At 35.8% G+C, this 20,535-nt stretch overlaps 1 protein-coding gene across 3 annotated transcripts in view; it reads left to right on the top strand.

Moving 5' to 3' along the window:
* Positions 1 to 20,535, top strand: part of THEMIS (thymocyte selection associated) — a 177,620-nt gene that overhangs the window by 39,928 nt on the left and 117,157 nt on the right. For all 3 annotated transcript variants that reach the window (XM_070557020.1, XM_070557021.1, XM_070557022.1), the window contains exon 2: positions 2,082 to 2,240. In XM_070557020.1, the coding sequence (XP_070413121.1) occupies positions 2,082 to 2,240 (159 nt within the window). The remainder of the gene's footprint in view (positions 1 to 2,081; positions 2,241 to 20,535) is intronic.

Genomic DNA, 20,535 nt, shown 5'->3' with positions numbered 1-20,535 from the left:
AATTCTTCTCTAATCTCTTTCCCATGTAACTGCCTAATTAAATGTTTCCAATACACTCTCACAATGCCCTGTATTTCCTATATCACAACTTTCTCATAATCTGTTGCAATTTTCTGCAAACTTGTCTGTTCCCTTCAAGACAGTGCTTCTGTGGGGGAAGAGATTATACATTTTGTCTCTGATACCTATTGCCAATCAAAATGCCTGACACATAGTAGGTTTTCATGAAAGTTTGCTGAATGAATGAGGAAGGGAGGTTGACGTAATTATGCAAAAATATAATGTAATATTTTCTTTCCTGAAGCTTAAAATTGAATTGGGAGTAATGAAAACTAGAAGTCATAAAAAGTTAAGCACAGGATGAGATAATACTGAAGATGTAAAATGTTAGTATGTGATTAATTGCCAAATGAGGATCGTAGAAAATAACTATTCTGAGTTCATTGGAGGAAAATGTCACTACAGATTTATTACTCTTTTTTAATATCCCAATTTGTTCCACAAAGCATTTGAGATGGCTGACAACACTATGTATTGGATTTAACGAAAAGTATGAATACACGTGTAGTGAAAAGAATAGCATGGAAAAAGGAAGGAGTTATGGACGTTTATACTTAAAACTTGAGGAGTAGATATATTAGCATGTCTGCAAAATGGTCTCCATTAAATCATGGACAGTAAGGTTGGTGGCTGGATTTTCATTTCCACTCTCTTCTTGGGAGGCTTATTTCTTCAGGGGCATCAGCAGCTCCCTTGTGCTCTGGCTTCTGGCTGAATTTGGCCAATGGGGTGCCCTGGCAGAGGATCAAATGGAGGGAGAAGGGTGAGGTCAGGACATTTATATTCTTGCTTTGCCTAAAACCAACTGTGCCTCTGGGTAAATTGCCCCTTTGTTAAAACCTCCTCAAACTATTCTCCTTTGAGTGTGCCCCTGCTCCCTGTTGAGACAGATACAATCACAGAGTTCTTTAAAGCTAGATTGGATGCTGGTTTTAATAACTTTTCTGATAACCGTTAATGCTCTAAAAATGTTTTAGGTGCCTGCTATATATCAGGCAAAATTCTGTGACGAGGGGGCTCAATAGACAAAAATTCAGAAAGCAAACCAACCTGAAATCTTGTGCTCATATTGTTCCTGTTTTAGCGTAGTAAAGAGGATATAAATCATATTGGAGGTAAGGAAAAATTGGTATATTTCAACCGCTATAGTTCTGTAACATTTATGTACATCAGCCTTTAGTTTACTCTTCAGTTGTAAAGTGATAATATCCCAGAGATGTAGTTTTCCGGTTGTTTCTTTTTACTAGGGATGGATTATCCAGAACTTTTGCCTTTCTTCTTTCCCATTGCTTACTTTCTGGTTATTTCACTGCTCACCGTTCTTCCATCAGGAGATATAAAAAGGAAAACAAATGGCTGAAAAGCTTAACTTTAGCATCTATGATAAAAAATTTGTTAGGAAGGAGACTGCTATTCTGAACTAAAATGAAGCTTTTCAGTTTATCTGGGCTGGTCTGCCCCCTACTGCCGTAAAGATTTTGAGAGTTGTTTCCAGCTTGTCAAAAATCAAGAAATAAAATGGACAAAAGGCCTTATATTCACGACGATGAATAGAACAAGGTCTAGTAAACAGATATGATGAACCCTGGTGTGTAAACTGTCAGGCTTTAGATCTTGGATTGTATTACAATCTTGTTTGCAGTACTTACTTAGATCATTGTTGACTCATACGAGCCTCATTCTGTGACCCAGCAAAAATAGATCATAAATCCCAGCAGGGGAAGACATGTTTGTAGTTTGACCTTGGAAAGATGAGCTAAAGGTGCTGAGAAAACCATAAATTCTATTTACTCTAATAACAAAAATACGATTGTTTATATTTTGCCCAGTGGATGAAGTGCAAATCTAATATTTTTCCTGGGACGTGTTGTACATTTTGCCAAGGTTGATTAAATTCCTATTAAGTAGGTAGCTAAGAGAGAAACTGAATAAAATACTTCGTATGAGGCTTTTGACTCCAACTTGGTTCTTCACTATTGAATCCTTTTTTTAAAAGCTCCTTTTACTCCTCTTTTTTGCAGGTTCTATTTATGAAATGTTTGGAAATGAATGCTGTTTGTCAACAGGAGAAGTGATTAAAATTACTGGCCTCAAAATTAAGAAGATCATAGCTGAAATCTGTGAGCACAGTGAAGGTTCTGAGTCTCCACAATCGTTCGAACTGCCTATGAATTTTCCAGGTACACTGTACTGTCACCATTCCTTATTTGCAAAACTGTATTGTTAATAGATATAAACATCCATACAATGGAAAACAATGAAAAAGTGGTCTTCTTTTTTTAATTCTACAGCAGTGAGTGAAAAAAATCAGAATTCTTATAGTTCAATGATTTTAAGGACTAATAGAAGGCAAATATTTTTCCCCCTTAAAAAACATCCTTTATATAGGACTTAATCTTTTCTGTTAACAAGTATTTAGTGGGTTCCAACTATATGCACCGCTAGCTGTGTGCTACGTAGTGGGAATGAAGAAATTAGAGGTATACTTTTGTAAGTTATGCAGAACGAATTAATATCTCTTAAACATATCTACCTTCTTTACTCTTATTTCATTATTTTGGCTCCCTGGATCAATGCTAAACTTACCTGTCCGATCTTACTGGCGAGTTGGTTTGCTCTTATTTGCCTGGTTAACTCTACTCAGTCTTCCAAAATTAGCTCAAATATTATCTCCTGGAAAATTTGCTGACCCTGTAACCTATTCTAGATATTCTAGATATTTTTATGTTCCCATAGTATCTTGGGCACCATAGTTGTTGATGATTTTCTTGTTTTTCTTATTCTCTAGACCACGTGTTACCAAAGTTTTTAAATAAAGGAGCAGGTAGTAAATATTTTAGATTTTGCCTCCAGATGGTCTCCATCACTACTCCTCTTTGGTGTTGTAACATGAAAGAGACTATAGATAATACATAAACCAATGTGCATGGCTGCGGTTCAATAAAAATGTCTTTATAAAAGAGATGGGCAGCAGAATTTGGCCTGAGAACTGTAGTTCGCTGACCTCTGCTCCAGACTAAAACTTGCTGACAGATAAAATATGACATATCTGCCTTTGTGTTTCCAGTCCCAAGCACATTTTCCGGCACAGAGAATGTGCTCATTAATTATTTATTGAGTGAATGAATGAATGATTAGTGGAAGAGAAAAATCTAGTAAATATTTACACTATAATGTGATTGATGGTATGATTGAAGTATTCATGGGGTCTATGAGAGTCTGGAAAAGGAACATCTTACTCCAGTTGGTCATGTTTCAGAACATGGATTTTGGAGTCATTATATTTGAATCCCAACTCTGCCACTTCTTAGTTGTGTAACCTTGCCGATTTATTCACTCTCCTCTCACTTGAAATGGCAACAATAATATTATCTATCCTCTAGTTTTGTTGGGAGGATTAATATTGAAATATGTTTAAAGTGATTAGAATGGTACTTGTTACATAGCAAGAGCTATAAAAAGTGTCAGCTTTTATTACCATTATTATTATCATCATCAATGGAGTCAAGGAGAGCTTTTCAGAGAATGTTATACTTGATGTGAGGTTTGGGGAATGAAATAAATTAGCTATATGAGGAGAAGATTCTCCCAAGTGCTCCAGTATCTTCCCCCTTTCAACTGAAATCTTATTCATTGTTCAATTCTAACTATTCCTGACTCACCCCCATCCTTTATAGCAATGGTACTCAAACTTGGCTCCCCATTGGAATCACTTCAGTAGTTTAAAAAAATCCTAATGCTCAGACCTCTTGTCTAAGATATTCTGATTTGTTTGGTCTGGGATTAAGTCTGGTTATCAAAGTTTCCTAAAGCTCCCAGGGTGATAAGAATGAGCAGCCCATGTTGAGAACCATTGCTTTAGAAGAAGCTTTTCCCAAGTACTCTAATTGGATGTAACAACTCTCTTTTGAACCACTATAGTCTTTCATGCTTTAATCATTGCATTTATTACATTTTGCACGTAATTGAAGTTATTTGTGTGCTTGTCTTGTGAGCACCATCTGCTTAATAGGTCACAAGCTTGCTGAGGACAGAATCTGAATCTCATTTGTTGCTCTAATCCCTACAGTGTTTAGGAAAAGATATACATAATAAATATTTAGTAAGTTAGAGTAACTAGAATCTTCTGGTGGAAGGAGTGTTTCTTGTTGGAGTAGTTAAAACACTTAGCTTTTGACTAACAGTTTAATTTGGAGAGTTACTATTTAGAATATCCCTTTGAGCTTTCGATTTACGTGATAAGATTGCATTAACTGAGCAACAATTTGAAAAATGTGTTTACAAACTGGTTTGCTTGTAAAGATCAGGGTTAAAATGAAGGGGTAAAGTGATCGGTGATGATTAGGGAATACTTTCAAAGAGGATCTTAAGTGATGATGAAAGAGATCCCAGATATAGGAGTAATCCCTGTACATCAGCAGTAGGGACGAAGACAAAAATCAAGGCCACTAATATTTTTCATAAATTTCAACAGAAAATCTCTTTATTTGTACTTTACTTAAATCTTTCACTTGAAGCTCTTAGATTTTAAACTCAAAAAATCCAATATATTTTTTAAAAAATCTTTCTTTATTGTGAATTTCCCAAATTTCCTTTTGTTATTGATTTCCATTTCATTCTATTGTGGTCAGAAGACATACCTTGTGTGATTTCAATCCTTCTAAATTTATTGAGACTTGTTGTATGGCCTAACGTATGGCTTATCCTGGAGAATGTTCTGTGTGCACTTGAGAAGAATGCATATTCTGCTGTTGTTGAGTGGAGTGTTCCACAGATGTCTGTTGGTTTGCAGTGTTGTTCAATTTTTTTATTTCCTTGTGGATCTTCTGTCTAGTTCTATCCATTATTGAAAGTAGAGTATGGAACTTTCTAATTATTATTGTTAAATTGTTTACTTTTCCTTTCAACTCTGTTAGCTTTCGCTTTACATATTCTGGGAGCTCTAATGTTAGGTGTATATGTGTTTATAATTGTTATCTATTCTTGATGGAGTGACTCTTGTCATTTTATAGTATTTTTCTTTGTTTCTAGTAACAATTTTTTTAAAAAATTTATTTCGTCTGATATTAGTGTAGTCACTCTACTTCTCTTTCGGTTACTGTTTGCATGGTCTATTTTCTTCTATTCTTTTGCTTTCAAACTGTGTCTTTTAATCTAAAGTATGTTTTATAGACAACAAATAGGCAGTCTTTTAAAATCTATTCTGCCACTCTCTGCCTTTTAATTGGAGTGTTTAATCTACTTATATTTAATGTAATTACTGACAACATAGTATTTACATCTGTCATTTTGCCATTTGTTTTTGGTATGTCTTAGGACCTTTTGTATTCATCTATTCCTCCATCATTGTCCCCTTTTTTGTCAAGTATTTTCTAGTGTATCATTTTAATTATTTTTTTTATTAAGACAATTTTTTTAGATCAGTTTTAGGTTAACAGCGAAATTGAGCAGAATGTACAGAGATTTCTCATATACTACCTACTCCTAAATATGCACGTCTTCCCTGTATCAAAATCCCACAATGTCTTTTCATGGTATGATAGCTTATTTCTTTTTAGTGCTAAATAATATTTCAGTGTCTAGATGTACCACAGTCTATTCAGCCGTTCACCTACTAAAGAACAACTTGGCTGCTTCCAAGCTCTGGCAATTATAAAAACAGCTGCTATAGACATCCATGTTCAGGTGTTTGTGTGAATATAAGTTTTCAACTTGTTTGGGTAAATACCAAGGAACATGATTGCTGGACCATAAGATAAGAGTATGTTTAGTTTAAAGAAACCACCAAACTGTCTTTCAAAATGGTGTATCATTTTGCATTCCTACCAGCATTGAATGAGAGTTCCTGCTGTTCCACATCCTCAGCAGAATTTTATGTTGTCAGTGTTTTGGATTTTGGTTATTCTACTACGTATACACCTATGGTATCTCACTGTTTTAATTCTCAGATCTTTAATGACGAATGATGTCGAACATCTGTTCATATGCTTATTTGCCATCTGTATATCCTCCTGGGTGAGATGGCTGTTCCGATCTTTTCCCAATTTTTAATCAGGTTCTTTTCTTATTTTTGAGTTTTAAGAGTTCTTTGTATATTACGGATACAAATCTTTTATCAGATAATTCTTTTGAAATATTTTCTCCCAGTCTGTGGCTTGTCTTCTTACTCTCTTGGCACAATTATTCACAGAGCACAATTTTCTGCTTTTAACTCGAGTCTGGCTTATCAATTATTTCTTTCATAGATTGTGTCTTTGGTGTCCTGTCCAAAACGTCATCATTAAACCTAAGGTCACCTAGATTTTCTCCTATGTTCTCTTTTAGGAGTTTTATAGTTCTGCATTTTACATTTAAGTCTATGGTCCATTATGAGTTAGTTTTTGTGAAAGGTGTAAAGTCTGTGTCTGGATGTCCGATTGTTCTAGAACCATTTGTTGAAAACACTACATTTTCTCCATTGTATTGCCTTTATTCCTTGGTCAAAGATCAGTTGACTATATTTATATGTGTTTATTTCTGAGCTCTCCATTCTGTTCCATTGATCTATTTGTTTATTCTTTCACCAGTACCACATGGTCTTGATAACTGTAGCTTTATAGTAAGTTTTGATGTCAGATGGTGTCAGTTCTCTCCTTGTTGAACTACCTTTCATAATGTGATAAATCCCACTTGCTTGTGCCATAAATTTCTTTTTATATATTATTAGATTCAATTTTCTAATAATTTCTGGAAGATTTTTGCATCTGTGTTCATGAGAGATATTGAGCTGTAGTTTTTTTTCTTGCAATATCTTTGCCTGGTTTTGGTATTAAAGTAAGACTGATCTCATAAAATGAGTGAAGAAGTATTGCCTATCCTCTATCTTCTGAAAGATGTTGTAGAGAATTGGTACAATTTCTCCTTAAATGTTTGGTAGAATTCACCAGTGAACCCTTCTGGGCCTCGTCCTTTCTATTTTACAAAGTTATTAATTATTTATTCAATTTCATGAATAGATATAGACTATGCAAATTGTCTATTTCTTCTTGTGTGAGTTTTGGCAGATTGTGTCTTCCAAGAAATTCGTCCATTTCTTGTAGGTTATCAAACTTGGAGTATAGAGTTGTTCATAATATTATGTTATTATCCTTTTGATAAGTGATGTCTCCTCTTTCATTTATGATTTTAGTAATTTCTCTTTTTTTTCTTAGCCTAGCTACAGGCTTATCTATTTTATTGATCATCCCAAGAGACAAGCTTTTGGTTTTGTTGATTTTCTCTATTGATTTCCTGTTTCCAATTTCCTTAAATTCTCTGTAATTTTTATTATTTCTTTTCTTCTGCTTACTTGGATTTAATTTGTTCTTCTCTTTTCTAGTTTCCTAGGGTGGAATTGTAGATTATTGATTTTAGATCTTTCTTCTTTTCTAATCTATGCAGTCAGTTCAATTTCCCTCTAAGCACTGCTTCACTGCATTCCACAAATTTTGATAAGTTGTCTTTTCATTCTCATTTAGTTAAAAATATTTTTATATTGCTCTTGAGATTTCTTCTTTGACTCCAAGTGTGTTTTTTAATCTCCATGTATTTTGGAATTTTCCAGTTATCTTTCTGTCATTGATTCTAGTTTGATTCCATTGTGGTCTGACAGCAGATATTGTATGATTTATATTCTTTTAAATTTGTTAAGGTCTGTTTTATTACTCAGAATGTGGTCTTTCATGGTGACTATTTCATGTGAGCTGAAGAATAATATATAATTTACTGTTGTTGGATGAAGTAGTCTATAGATGTCAATTATATCCACTGATTGATGGTGCTGTTGAGTTCAACTATGTCCTTACTGTTTTCTGTCTGTTGGATTTATCCATTTCTGATAGAAGGGTCTTAAAGTCTCCAACTAGGATAGTGGATTTATCTATTTCTACTTATAGTTCTCTCAGTTTTTGCTCCCTGTATTTTGACACTCTGTGGGTGGGCACATTCCTCTTAAACATTGTTATGTCTTCTTGGAGTAGTGGCTCTTCCTCATTATGTAAAGCTCTTCTTTATCCCTGATAACTTTCCTTACTCTGAAGTCTGCTGTGTCTGAAATTAATATAGCTACTCCAGCTTTCTTAGATTAGGGGTAGCATGGTATATCTTTATCCATCCCTTTACTCTTCCGTATTTGTCTTTACATTTAAAGTGGGTTTCTTGTAGACAATATATAGTTGGGTCTTGTTTTTTGATCCAATCTGACACACTTTGTGTCTTAGTTGTATTTAGACCATTGACATTCAAAGTGACTATTGATGTAGTTGGATTAATGTCTATGATATTTGTTACTGCTTTCTATTTGTTGCCTTTGTTTCTAATTTTGTCTTCCATACATTTTCTGCCTTTTGTGGTTTTCATTGAGCATTTTATATTCCATTTCCTCTCCTTTCTTAGCATATCAATTATACTTATGATACTCTCTTTTTAAATATTATTTAGTGGTTGCCCTAGAGTTTGCAATGCACATTTACAACTAATCCAAGTTCAGTTTCAAATAACACCATGGTTATTGCTTCATGGATGGTGTAAGCACCTTAAAATAACAAAATATTACTAATTTATCTCTCCTGTCCCTTGTATCATTGCTGTCATTCATTTCACTTATACATAGGAATATATAATTTAATACATTTTTGATATTATTATTTTTTATTGAGTTATTGACAGGTTACAATCTTGTGAAATTTCAATTGTACATTAATGTTTGTCAGTCATGTTGTAGGTGCACCACTTCACCCTTTGTGCCCACCCCCCATACCACCTTTCCCCTGGTATCCACTAAACTGTTCTTAGTCCATAATTTTAAATTCTTCATATGAGTGGAGTCATACACAGATTATCTTTCTCTCGCTGGCTTATTTCACTTAACATAATTCTCTCAAGGTCCATCCATGTTATTGCAAATGGAATGATTTTGTTCTGTTTTGCAGCTGAGTAGTATTCCATTGTATATATGTACCACATCTTCTTTATCCATTCATCTGTTGCTGGACACTTAGGTTGCTTCCACGTCTTGGCTATTGTAAACAGTGCTGCAATAAACATTGGGGTGCATAGGACTTTTGGGATTGCTGACTTCAAGCTCTTTGGATAAATACCCAGTAGTGGGATGGCTGGATCGCATGGTAGTTCTATTTTTAATTTTTTGAGGAATCTCCATACTGTTTTCCATAGTGGCTGCACCAGTTTGCATTCCCACCAGCAGTGTATGAGGGTTCCTTTTTCTCCGCAACCTCTCTCACATTTGTTGCTATTAGTTTTAGATAGTTTTGTCATTCTATCGGGTGTAAGGTGATATCTTAGTGTAGTTTTGATTTGCATTTCCCTGATGATCAGCGATGATGAGCATCTTTTCATGTGCCTATTGGCCATCAGTATATCTTCTTTGGAGAAATGTCTGTTCATGTCTCCAGCCCATTTTTTGATTGGGTTGTTTGATGTTTTGTTGTTGAGTCGTGAGAGTTCTTTATATATTATGGATATTAAGCCTTTGTCAGATATATGACTTGCAAATATTTTTTCCCAGCTAGTGGGTTGTTTTTTTGTTTCAATCCTGTTTTCATTTGCCTTGAAGAAGCTCTTTAATCTGATGAAGTCCCATTTGTTTATTCTTTCTATTGTTTCCCTTCTCTGAGAAGGCATGGTGTCCGAAAAGATCCTTTTAATACTGATGTCAAAGAGTGTACTGCCTACGTTTTCTTCCAGAAGCCTTATGGTTTCAGGTCTCACCTTTAGGTCTTTGATCCATTTTGAGTTTATTTTGGTGAACGGTGAAAAAGAATGGTCAATTTTCATTCTTTTACATGTGGCTTTCCAGTTTTCCCAGCACCATTTGTTGAAAAGACTTTCTTTTCTCCATTGTATGCCCTCAGCTCCTTTGTCAAAGATAAGCTGTCCATAGATGTGTGGTTTTATTTCTGGGCTTTCAATTCTGTTCCATTGATCTGTGCACCTGTTTTTGTACCAGTACCATGCTGTTTTGATTACTGTAGCTTTGTAGTATGTTTTGAAGTCAGGGATTGTGATGCCTCCGTTTTGTTCTTTTTTCTCAGGATTGCTTTAGCAATTCGGGGTCTTTTGTTGCCCCATATGAATTTTAGGATTCTTTGCTCTAATCTGTAAAGAATGTCATTGGGATTCTGATTGGGATGGCGTTGAATCTGTAGATTGCTTTAGGTAGAACGGACATTTTAACTATGTTTATTCTTCCAATCCATGTACATGGAATGTCTTTCCATCTCCTTATGTCATCATCCAATTCTCTCAGAAAGGCCTTGTAATTTTCATTATATAGGTCCTTCACTTCCTTAGTTAAATTTACCCCAAGGTATTTTATTCTTTTTGTTGCGATTGTGAATGGTATTGTATTCTTGAGTTCTTTTTCTGTTGGTTCATTACTGGAGTATAGAAATGCTACTGATTTATGCAAATTGATTTTATACCCTGCAACTTTGCTGTAGTTGTTGATTACTTCTAACAGTTTTCCAATGGATTCTTTGGGGTTTTCTATATATAAAATCATGTCGTCTGCAAATAGTGAGAGTTTCACTTCTTCCCTCCCTATTTGGATTCCTTTTATTCCTTTTTCTTGCCTGATTGCTCTGGCCAGGACCTCCAGTACTATATTGAATAAGAGTGGTGATAGAGGGCATCCTTGTCTCGTTCCTGTTTTCAGGGGGATGGTGTTCAGTTTTTGCCCATTGAGTATGATGTTGGCTATGGGTTTGTCGTATATGGCCTTTATTATGTTGAGGTAGTTTCCTTCTATGCCCATTTTGTTCAGAGTTTTTATCATAAATGGCTGTTGGATCTTGTCAAATGCCTTCTCTACATCTATTGAGATGATCATGTGGTTTTTATTCCTCAGTTTGTTGACGTGGTGTATCACATTGATTGATTTGCGGATGTTGAACCATCCCTGTGTCCCTGGTATGAATCCCACCTGATCATGACGTATGATTCTTTTGATGAATTGCTGAATGCTGGTTGCCAAAATTTTGTTTAGAATTTTTGCATCTATGTTCATCAGTGATATTTGGCCTGTAGTTCTCTTTTTTCGTGGTGTCCTTGTCAGGTTTTGGTATCAGCGTGATGTTGGCCTCATAGAATGTGTTAGGAAGTGTTCCATCTTCCCTAATTTTTTGAAATAGCTTGAAAAGGATAGGTATTAAATCCTCTCTGAAAGTTTGGTAGAATTCCCCAGGAAAGCCATCTGGTCCTGGGGTTTTATTCTTTGGGATGTTTTTGATTGCTGTTTCAATCTTTTTCCTTGTGATTGGTCTGTTCAAATTGTCTGCCTCTTCTTGAGTGAGCTTTGGGAGATTGTAGGAGTCCAAGAATTTATCCATTTCCTCTAGGTTATCCATTCTGTTGGCATATAGTTTTTTGTAGTATTCTCTTATAATCTGTTGTATTTCTGCAGAGTCTGTTGTTATTTCTCCTCGCTCATTTCTGATTTTGTTTATTTGAGCTTTCTCCCTTTTTTTCTTTGTAAGTCTGGCTAGTGGTTTGTCAATTTTATTTATCTTCTCAAAAGACCAGCTCTTTGTCTCATTGATCCTTTCTACTGCCTTTTTCGTTTCAATAGTATTTATTTCTGCTCTGATTTTTATTATTTCTCTCCTTTTGCTGACTTTGGGCTTCATTTGTTCTTTTTTCTCTAGTTCAGTTAGGTGTGCTTTAAGGTTGCTTATTTGGGATTTTTCTTGTTTGTTAAGATGTGCCTGTATTGCGATGAATTTTCCTCTTAACACAGCTTTTGCTGTATCCCATATGAGTTGGTATGGCATGCTATCATTTTCATTTGTTTCCAGGTATTTTTTTATTTCTTCTTTAATTTCTTCAATGATCCATTGCTTGTTCAGTAGTGTGTTGTTTAGTCTCCACATCTTTGTGCCTTTCTCAGCTTTTTTCTTGTAATTAATTTCTAGCCTTATAGCACTATGATCTGAGAAGATGCTTGTTATTATTTCAATTTTTTTAAATTTGTAGAGGCTTGCCTTGTTTCCCAACATATGGTCTATCCTAGAGAATGTTCCATGTGCACTTGAGAAGAATGTGTATTCAGCTCTTTCAGGGTGGAGTGATCTATATATGTCTATTAAGTCCAATTGTTTTAGTTTTTCATTCAGCTCCACTATTTCCCTGTTGATTTTCTGTCTGGATGATCTGTCCATTGATGTGAGTGGGGTGTTGAGGTCTCCTACTATTATTGTGTTGTTTTTAACATCTTCCTTTAGGTCTGTTAATAGTTGCTTTATGAATCTTGGTGCTCCTGTGTTGGGTGCATAGATATTTATAAGCGTTATTTCTTCTTGATGAAGTGTCCCTTTGATCATTATATATTGTCCCTCTGTGTCTCTCTTTACCTGTCTTATTTTGAAATCCACTTGGTCTGATACGAGAATTGCAACACCTGCCTTTTTTTCCTTGCTATTTGCTTGAAGTATTGTCCTCCACCCCTTCACCCTGAGTCTGTGTTTGTCCTTGGGGCTGAGGTGTGTTTCCTGGAGGCAACAAATTGTTGGATCATGTTCTTTAATCCATTTTGCCACTCTGTGTCTTTTTATTGGAGAGTTCAATCCGTTCACATTGAGAGTGATTACTGATGCATGTGGACTTAATGCTGTTAATCTGTCACTCATTATCTTGTTTTCCTGTGTTTCTTTTCCTGTTTGCTTTAGACTACCCATTTAATACTGCAATTTCTTATGCTGGGTTTCTTAGATTTTTCCTTATGTATGATTTGTGACTCTGTTCTGTACTTTATTTTAGTGTCTACCTTGAAGTTTGTATTTAGAATCTCGTGTATAATATAGTCTATTCTCTGGTGGTCTCTTACCTACTTGACCAATACTGATTTAGACCCTTTGCTCTTCCCCTCCTAAATAATTATTTTCATTTTTTATTCCAACTCGTCTTACTAATTTGTAGTTCGAGTGCTAAGATCGTCTTTGCTTTGGTAGTTTCCTTACCTTTACCCTAATGCTATAATTGAATATTTGCTATCTTGTTCTGGTTCTATCCATCGGTCTCCCTAGTCTGTGGATTGTGTCCCCTTTCTCCCTTTTTTCTTTTTTCAGGTATGAGAGCCTTCTTGAGGATTTCTTGTAATGGAGGGCTTTTACTTACAAATTCCCTTAACTTTTATTTGTCTGGAAAAGATTTAATTTCTCCCTCATATCTGAAGGAAATTCTTGCTGGATAGAGTATTCTTGGCTGAAGATTTTTATCCTTTAAAGCTTTGAATATGTCACTCCATTCTCTCCTAGCTTGTAGGTTTTCTGTAGAGAAATCCACTGACAGTCTGATAGGGGTTCCTTTATAGGTTATTCTCTTTTTTTCCTTTACTTCCCTGAGTATTCTCTACTTATCTTTCCTATTTGCCAACTTTACTACTATGTGCCTTGCAGTAGGTCTTTTTACATTGACAAATCTAGGAGAGCTAAAACCCTCCTCTACACACATTTCTCCGTTGATCCCTAGATTTGGGAAGTTCTCTTCAATAATTTCGTTAAGCACACTTTCTGCTCCATTTTCCTTTTCCATATTCTCGGGAATTCCTATGATCCTTATGTTCTTACTCCTCATTGAATCCATTATCTCTCGGAGATTTTCCTCATTTTTTTTAATTCTTAGTTCTCTTTCTTCCTCTGTCTGGCGCCATTCAGACTATCTTCGATTATGCTAATTTTCTCCTCTATATTGTCTACACGGGCATTCAGGGAATCCGTATTCTGTTTTATCTGGTCCATTGTGTTTTTCATCTCAAGTAATTCTGTTTGATTCTTCTTTATGATTTCAATCTCTTTTGTAAAGTAACTCCAGAACTCGGCTTGTTTCTCTATCTTTCTCTCTACCTCATTGAGTTTTTTGATTATAGCTGCTCTGAATTCATTATCACTTAGTTTACCTAATTCCAAGTCCTCAGGACTTAATTCTGTGTTTTTATTGTTTTCCTTCTGGTCTGGGGCTTTTATAAATTGCTGGATGGTAGAGGAGCGGTTTTTTCTCATGGTGGTAGAATTCAGTTGCAGTTACAGCCTGTCACCACTAGATGGGGGTCGAGAGCGGCGTGTTAGCTCTCCGCCTTGGGGCAAGATGGCTGCGCCCACTGGCTTTGCCGGGGGGGAGAGGCTGTTACTCACACGCGCTGGTCTGGGTTCAGATCTGTTCTGTTCTCTGGTCTCCCAAGGCCCTTGATTTATGGGGTCCCCGTGGACGGAAGCTTTCCCCCCGTCAGCGGGTCTCCACTGAATCAGCTGGCAGGAGTCCTGGATGATCCCCCGGTCGTGCGGCCCCTCCCCCGCTCCTTCCCGACCCGCGCCGCAGCGATCGCAGACTCTAGGGGAGGGAGCGATGTTCTCTCCTACCGTTCCAGCGCCTCCGAAGGTGTAAGCAAGGTTTATGATCTCCACCTTCTTGGTACTGTAGGTCTCTAACGAGCTGGCATTATGTTTATTCTCTGAAATTCAGTTCTTCCAATCTTTTGTTGTATTTTGGAGGGGAGAGAATCCCAGGTCAGCTCACCCCGCCATTTTGCTCTGCCCCCTCCTCTTGATATTATTATTATGAATAAACTTTTATATTTTAGATCAATTAAGAATAAGAAAATAAATGTTTTTATTTTACCCTCACTTATTCCTTCTCTGATGTTCTTTTTTTTTTTTATGTAGATCCAAGTTTCTGACCTATATAACTTTTCTTCTCTTTGAAAGAACTTCTTTTTACCTTTCTTATAAAGCAAGTGTACTGGCAAAAAATTATCTTCATTGTTGTTTGTCTGAGAAAATCTTTAATTCTCCTTCACTTTTGAAGGATAATTTCTCAGGATACAGAATTCTAGGTTGGTGACTTTTTCCCTCAACACTTTAATTATGTCACTCCACTCTCTTCTTGCCTGCATTATTTCTGAGGAATAGTTGGATATACTGCTTATCTTTGTTCCTCTGTGAGTAAGCTGTTCTAGTCCTCTGATTATTTTTCAAGATTTTTTCTTCATCTTTGATTTCCTGCAGTTGGCATAGGATATTACTGTGTAGCGGTTTTTTTTTTTGTTTTGTTTTGTTTTTTTGGTATTTATCCTGGTTAGTGTTCTTTGAGCTTCCTGGATCTGTGGTTTGGTGTCTGAGATTAATTTGGGGAAATTCTCAGTCATTATTTCTTCAAATATTACTTCTACTCCTTCTTTTCTTTTCTTTCTGGTATTTTCATTATGCATATGTTACACCTTTTGTTGTTGTCCCACAGTACTTGAATATTCTGTTCTGTGTTTTTCTCCTGTTTGCTTGTTTTTTGTACTCTTTACTTTTCTGTTTTGGAAATTTCCATTGATATATCTTCAAGCTCAGAGATTCTTTACTCAGCTGTGTCCAGTCTACTAATGAGTCCATAAAAGGCATTCTTCATTTCTGTTACAGTATTCTTGATCTCTGTCACTTCTTTCTGGTTTTTTCTTAGATTTCTATCTTTCTTCTTCCATCGCCCACTTGTTCTACTTTATCCATTAAAACCCATAGCATATTAATCATAATTGTCTTAAATTTCCAGTGTGATTATTCCAACATCCCTGACGTATCTGAGTCTGATTTGGGTGCTTACTCTGTCTCTTCAATTGTCTTTTTTGCCTTTTAGCATTCTTTGTAGTTTTTTCTTGGTAGCCAGGCTTGAGGTACTGGGTAAAAAGAACTGTAGTAGATAGGCCTTTAGAAATGTGGCAATAAGGTGTGGCAGAAAGGGAAATATTCTATAGTTCTATGATTGGATCTCAGTATTTTTGTGAGCCTGTGCCTCTAAGCTGTGAACTTCACAAGTGCTTCTCAGTCCTGTTCCCTACCCCTTAGGTGGGACAGAATGGTTAGAGTGGGTTGGAGGTGGGTGTTTCCCTTCTCCCATGTGGAAGACTAGAGTGGGTTAGAGCTGGGTATTTCCCTTTCCCCAAGTGGAAAGGCCAGAGTGGGTGTTAGTTGTGTATTTTCCTCTTCCAGGGCAGTTAGTCCTAATAAAACACCAATAGTTTCTCTTGAGGACAGGCTTGTTAAGAAGAACAGAATGCTCTGGTTTACTTCAAAATGATTTCTTTAACCCTTCCCCTGCCTGAATCATGAGGGGATTTTCTCTGAAATTCACTGTGAGAGCCTGGTCAAGTCCCTGGAGGTAAAATTTACAAAGTTGTGGGAGCCTCTATGAGAGGGCCTTCCTGATGTTTTTACTTTCAGACTTGTCTATTCTGAGTTTCTAGCAATTTATCAATTACAGTTCAGATTGTCCTACCCTGGTACTGGTTCTTGTAGAGTTTTCTTCTTTGGTAAGTCATAATTCTCTGTACTTGCTTGTCTGTCTCTCCAATTTTGGAGGCAGTAGTTTGTCCTCTGATATCACTTCTCTGATGGATCTAAGAAGAGCTGTTAATTTTTCAGTTTGTTCAGCTTTTTACTTTTTGTTGGGACAGAGCAACAACTTCCAAACTCCTTATATGCCACATCAGAAATCAGAAGTCCAATGCTTTTTAAAAATATAGACATATTTTTAGTATTTTTTTCAGTGGTTGCCTGGGAATTACAATTAATGTCTTAATTCATAACAATCTAGTTTGGATGAACTAATTTAATTTTAGTAGTATATAACATTCAGCTCCTCTATAGTTCCATTCCCTACCCCCTCCTTTGAGTTGTTATTATCACAAAAATTACATCTTTATATGTGCCCATCAACACAGATTTATAATTATTCTTTATGCAATTATCTTTTAAATAAGGTAAGAGAAATAAAGATTTGAAAACAAAAAAGTACATTTAAACTTTCTTGTATATTTATCTCTGTAGTTACTTTTACCGGTACTCTTTATTTCTTCTTCACGTAAAATAGAATTACTGCCTTGTGTCTTCATTTTAGCCCTAAGAATTCTTTTTAGTATTTCTTGTATGGCAGGTTTGATAGTAACACATTTTCTTGGTTTCTGTGTATCTGGAAATGTCTTAATTCTCCTTCATATTTAAAGGATAAATTTTCTGGATTGAGAATTGGCTGATACCTCTTTTCTTTCAGCAATTTAAATTGTCAGCCCAGTGATTTCTGACTTCCATGGTTTCTGAGTAAAAATTAGCTTTTAATCTGATTGAGAAATCTTCTACATGATAAGTTTTTGTCTTTCGTTCTTTTCAAAATTCTCTATTTGCCTTTGGTTTTCAACAGCTTGATCATGATGACATGAATCTCTGAGTTTGTGCTACTTGGAGTATATTGAGCTTCTTGAATGTGTAGATGAATGTTTTTCATCAAATTTTGGAAATTTTGGCCATTATTTCTTCAAATATTCTTTTTATGCCTTTCTCTCTCTTTTCTCCTTCTGGGACACCCATTATTCACATATTGATATGCTTGATGGTGTCCCATACATCTTTGAGAATCTGTCCATTTCTCTTCATACTTTTTTCTTTCAATTTCTCAGAATGGATGATTGCAATTGACTTATCTTCAAGTTTGATTTAGATTCTCTATTTGATAAGACTTCATTTTCCTACTTCTTTTTAGTTCTGTGGAAGTAGTTTCCTTTAGTTCTTTGAACGTATTTAAAATAGCTGATTTAAATTCATGCTCTGGGAAATCCAATGTCTGGGTTTCCTGAGGGTTATTTTCTATTGATTATTTTTTTCCCCTGGTTTATAGGCCGCACTTTCTTGTTCCTTTGCCTGTCTTATAATTTGTTGTTGAAAGCTGGTTATTTTAAACAATGTAATGTGGCAACTCTAGAAATTGGATTTTTCCCCCTCCTCAGGGTTTGTTGTTATTGCTGGTTGTTTAGTGACTTTTCTGAATGAAATCTCTAAAGTCTGAATTCTTTGCCATATTCAGCCACTGAAGTCTCTGCTCAGTTAGCTTAGTGGACAACTAATGTCTGGACAGAGATTTCCTTAAATTGGAACTTAGAAGTCTCCTAGGCTTTTTTGAGGGGCTCTGTGTTCATTTGGGGTCATGCCTTCAACACTCAGCCAGGCAGTTGAAAATTCTTGCTTAGCCTTTGCTTCTTGCTCATGTAAAGCCTCAAAGTCAGCCAGAATTGGGAGCTTAGAACCTTATCAGGTCTTTCCTAAGGATGCACACATGCTTAGGGCAAGTGCACAGTCCTACACATGTATGTGGTCTTCTAGATTCCTGGGAATATACTGGAACTTTTCATTGTCCTTATGGACATCTCATTCCTTGGCTTTTCCTTTTAAGCTTTTAGATTAGCCTGTTGTTTTTCCCGACTGTTATACACCACTGCAGGCAGCCACAAAAATTAAATAATTGTCTTTCATTGTTTTTGAGAAGTGCCCTGAGGAAAAGTCTTTTCCCACTGAGTAAGCTCAAAATAAAATTAAATAAACACAGTTTCACAAGTGAATCTTGCAGGGAGTCACCAGACATGTCAAATAATGACAGTTCTCTGAGAATAAACTTTGGAGGAACTCCAGCTCCCTTCTGCCCCCTCTTGTGACTGCCAAGCTGCTGATTTTGCCATAATTGCAGGCTGTTGGTTTTTAAGGCTACTGTGGCATTGAAGGGGGTGGGAGGAATGGAAATACAGCAAGTTAAAATGTCACAAGGTTTGCTGTTTTTGCCAAAATTCAGCCACTTTTCTGTAATAAATGGTCCCCAGATTGCTCCAATCCTTTAGTTAATTTCTGGAGTTCTGAAGAAATTAATTCTGACAATTTTTTAAACCAGTTTCTCCATTGCTTTTATGGAGGAAACAATTTTCAGAGGTACTTATTCCACTATTTTTGCTGGCAACATCTACTCTTCTGTGTTAAAGTAAAGTATATTAACACAAATCCTTAATTTCTCATGGTATTTCAAAGTTTTGTTGAAGATGATTATAACCTTGACAAAGTGCCCATAGATGATTTCTTTGCAAATAAAGATGCTTTATTGAAGAAAGATAGCCAGCCTTTGACCACTAAATATAGCTTTACAGAAGAAGCTCCAGCAAATGGAATCTCAAGCAGCAGTCAAGAAAGGAAAGCTTTGTAGAGATTTGGTAAGGAGCCTTTCAGGGGACAAACTGGAAATTGAGTTTTTGCTAACATGCGAATGGAGAGCTAAACTTGGAATATACATCCCTAGTTGCATCCCATATTAATATTATCTTTTCATATGTCTCTATTTTGTCAACTCAAAAAATGTTCAATACACTAAAAGAGATAAAAAGTAATAATTTCAGTTCTTTATGGAAATAAACACACCACTTTAGAAGCACAATTTGTTCTCTTACAAGATAGTTCTCTTGGCTGAGCGTTTTTATGAGCTAGAAAATGTGCTATTCTTGCCAAACACAACTAGAATATATTCTGATGTTTGGTAGTTGATTGCGTTATCCCCATAGATTGGTATATCATGTAATGTTTGGGTTATAGCGAAGTTCCAAATTTCTGGATTACTTCTGGAAAGATGTATTCTTCCTCTGTATTGTTATAAAGCATGAATAATAAATGCCTTCTCTTTAAACATGAGAAATATTCTGCAAGAATGTGTTTCAGTACATTTTTCTGACAATCAGGGTTTTTTTCCCCCTCCTCCTAAACAGCAAGGTTATATTAATGTCTCTAAACCATATGTCCAAGGAAGGTTGTGTTTGCATCTGTAAAACCATCATTAAAATTACAAGCCTAGACTGAAATTTTTCTGTTTGAATTTTTAGATCATACTCTATAAATTTTATTACTGTGTAGAAATTTTGTTGCTGGAGGAAGAGACATAAAAAATGTGACAGTAGAGCTTAGAGATGGCATATTCACTACCACCCTACACTCTATCCTGCCAATATCATCCACTCAAATGAGAAGCCTCATGATGTGTCTAAATACTTTTACATATAAAACTGTTTTAAACATTTTTATGTATATCTATAGGTTACTAATTGAATTCATATTTTGCACATGAGAAAAAAAGTGACTTACCCAAGATCACCTAGTTAGTAAGTGGTTGTGTCGAATCTACACTAGCACCGTCTGGTAGAAATATTTGTGAGGCCATATGTTCATGTTCATTCATCCAAGTTCATTTATGTAGCTGTTCCAGGAGGCTTCAGTTCTTTGACACATGGTTCACTCCATAAGGTTCCTCCTAAATGAATGATCTGAGGGCAAGAGAAAGCCCAAGATGAAAACCATAGCCTTCTACAACCTAAGCTTAGAAGTGACATACTGCCACTTCTGTTACATTCTTTTGATCACAGACAAATGCTGGTGCAGTCTGGGAGGGGCCTGCACAAGGATGTGACTTCCAAGAGGCTATCTTGGAGGCTACCTAGCACAGATATTTAAAAAAGTGAAAAAAAAAGTGGAATTAATTTTAATAATATATTTTATTTAAAATATTATCCTTTTAACCTCTAATCAATATAAAATTATTGAGATATTTTACATTTTTCTCACACCACGTCTTTAAAATCCAGCATGTTGTTTTCTACTGATA

Source organism: Equus przewalskii, chromosome 9 (assembly GCF_037783145.1).
Source record: "Equus przewalskii isolate Varuska chromosome 9, EquPr2, whole genome shotgun sequence".
Taxonomy (NCBI): Eukaryota; Metazoa; Chordata; class Mammalia; order Perissodactyla; family Equidae; genus Equus; species Equus przewalskii.
The sequence above is the reverse complement of the archived record's forward strand: the minus strand, read 5'-3'. Positions and strand labels throughout refer to the sequence as shown.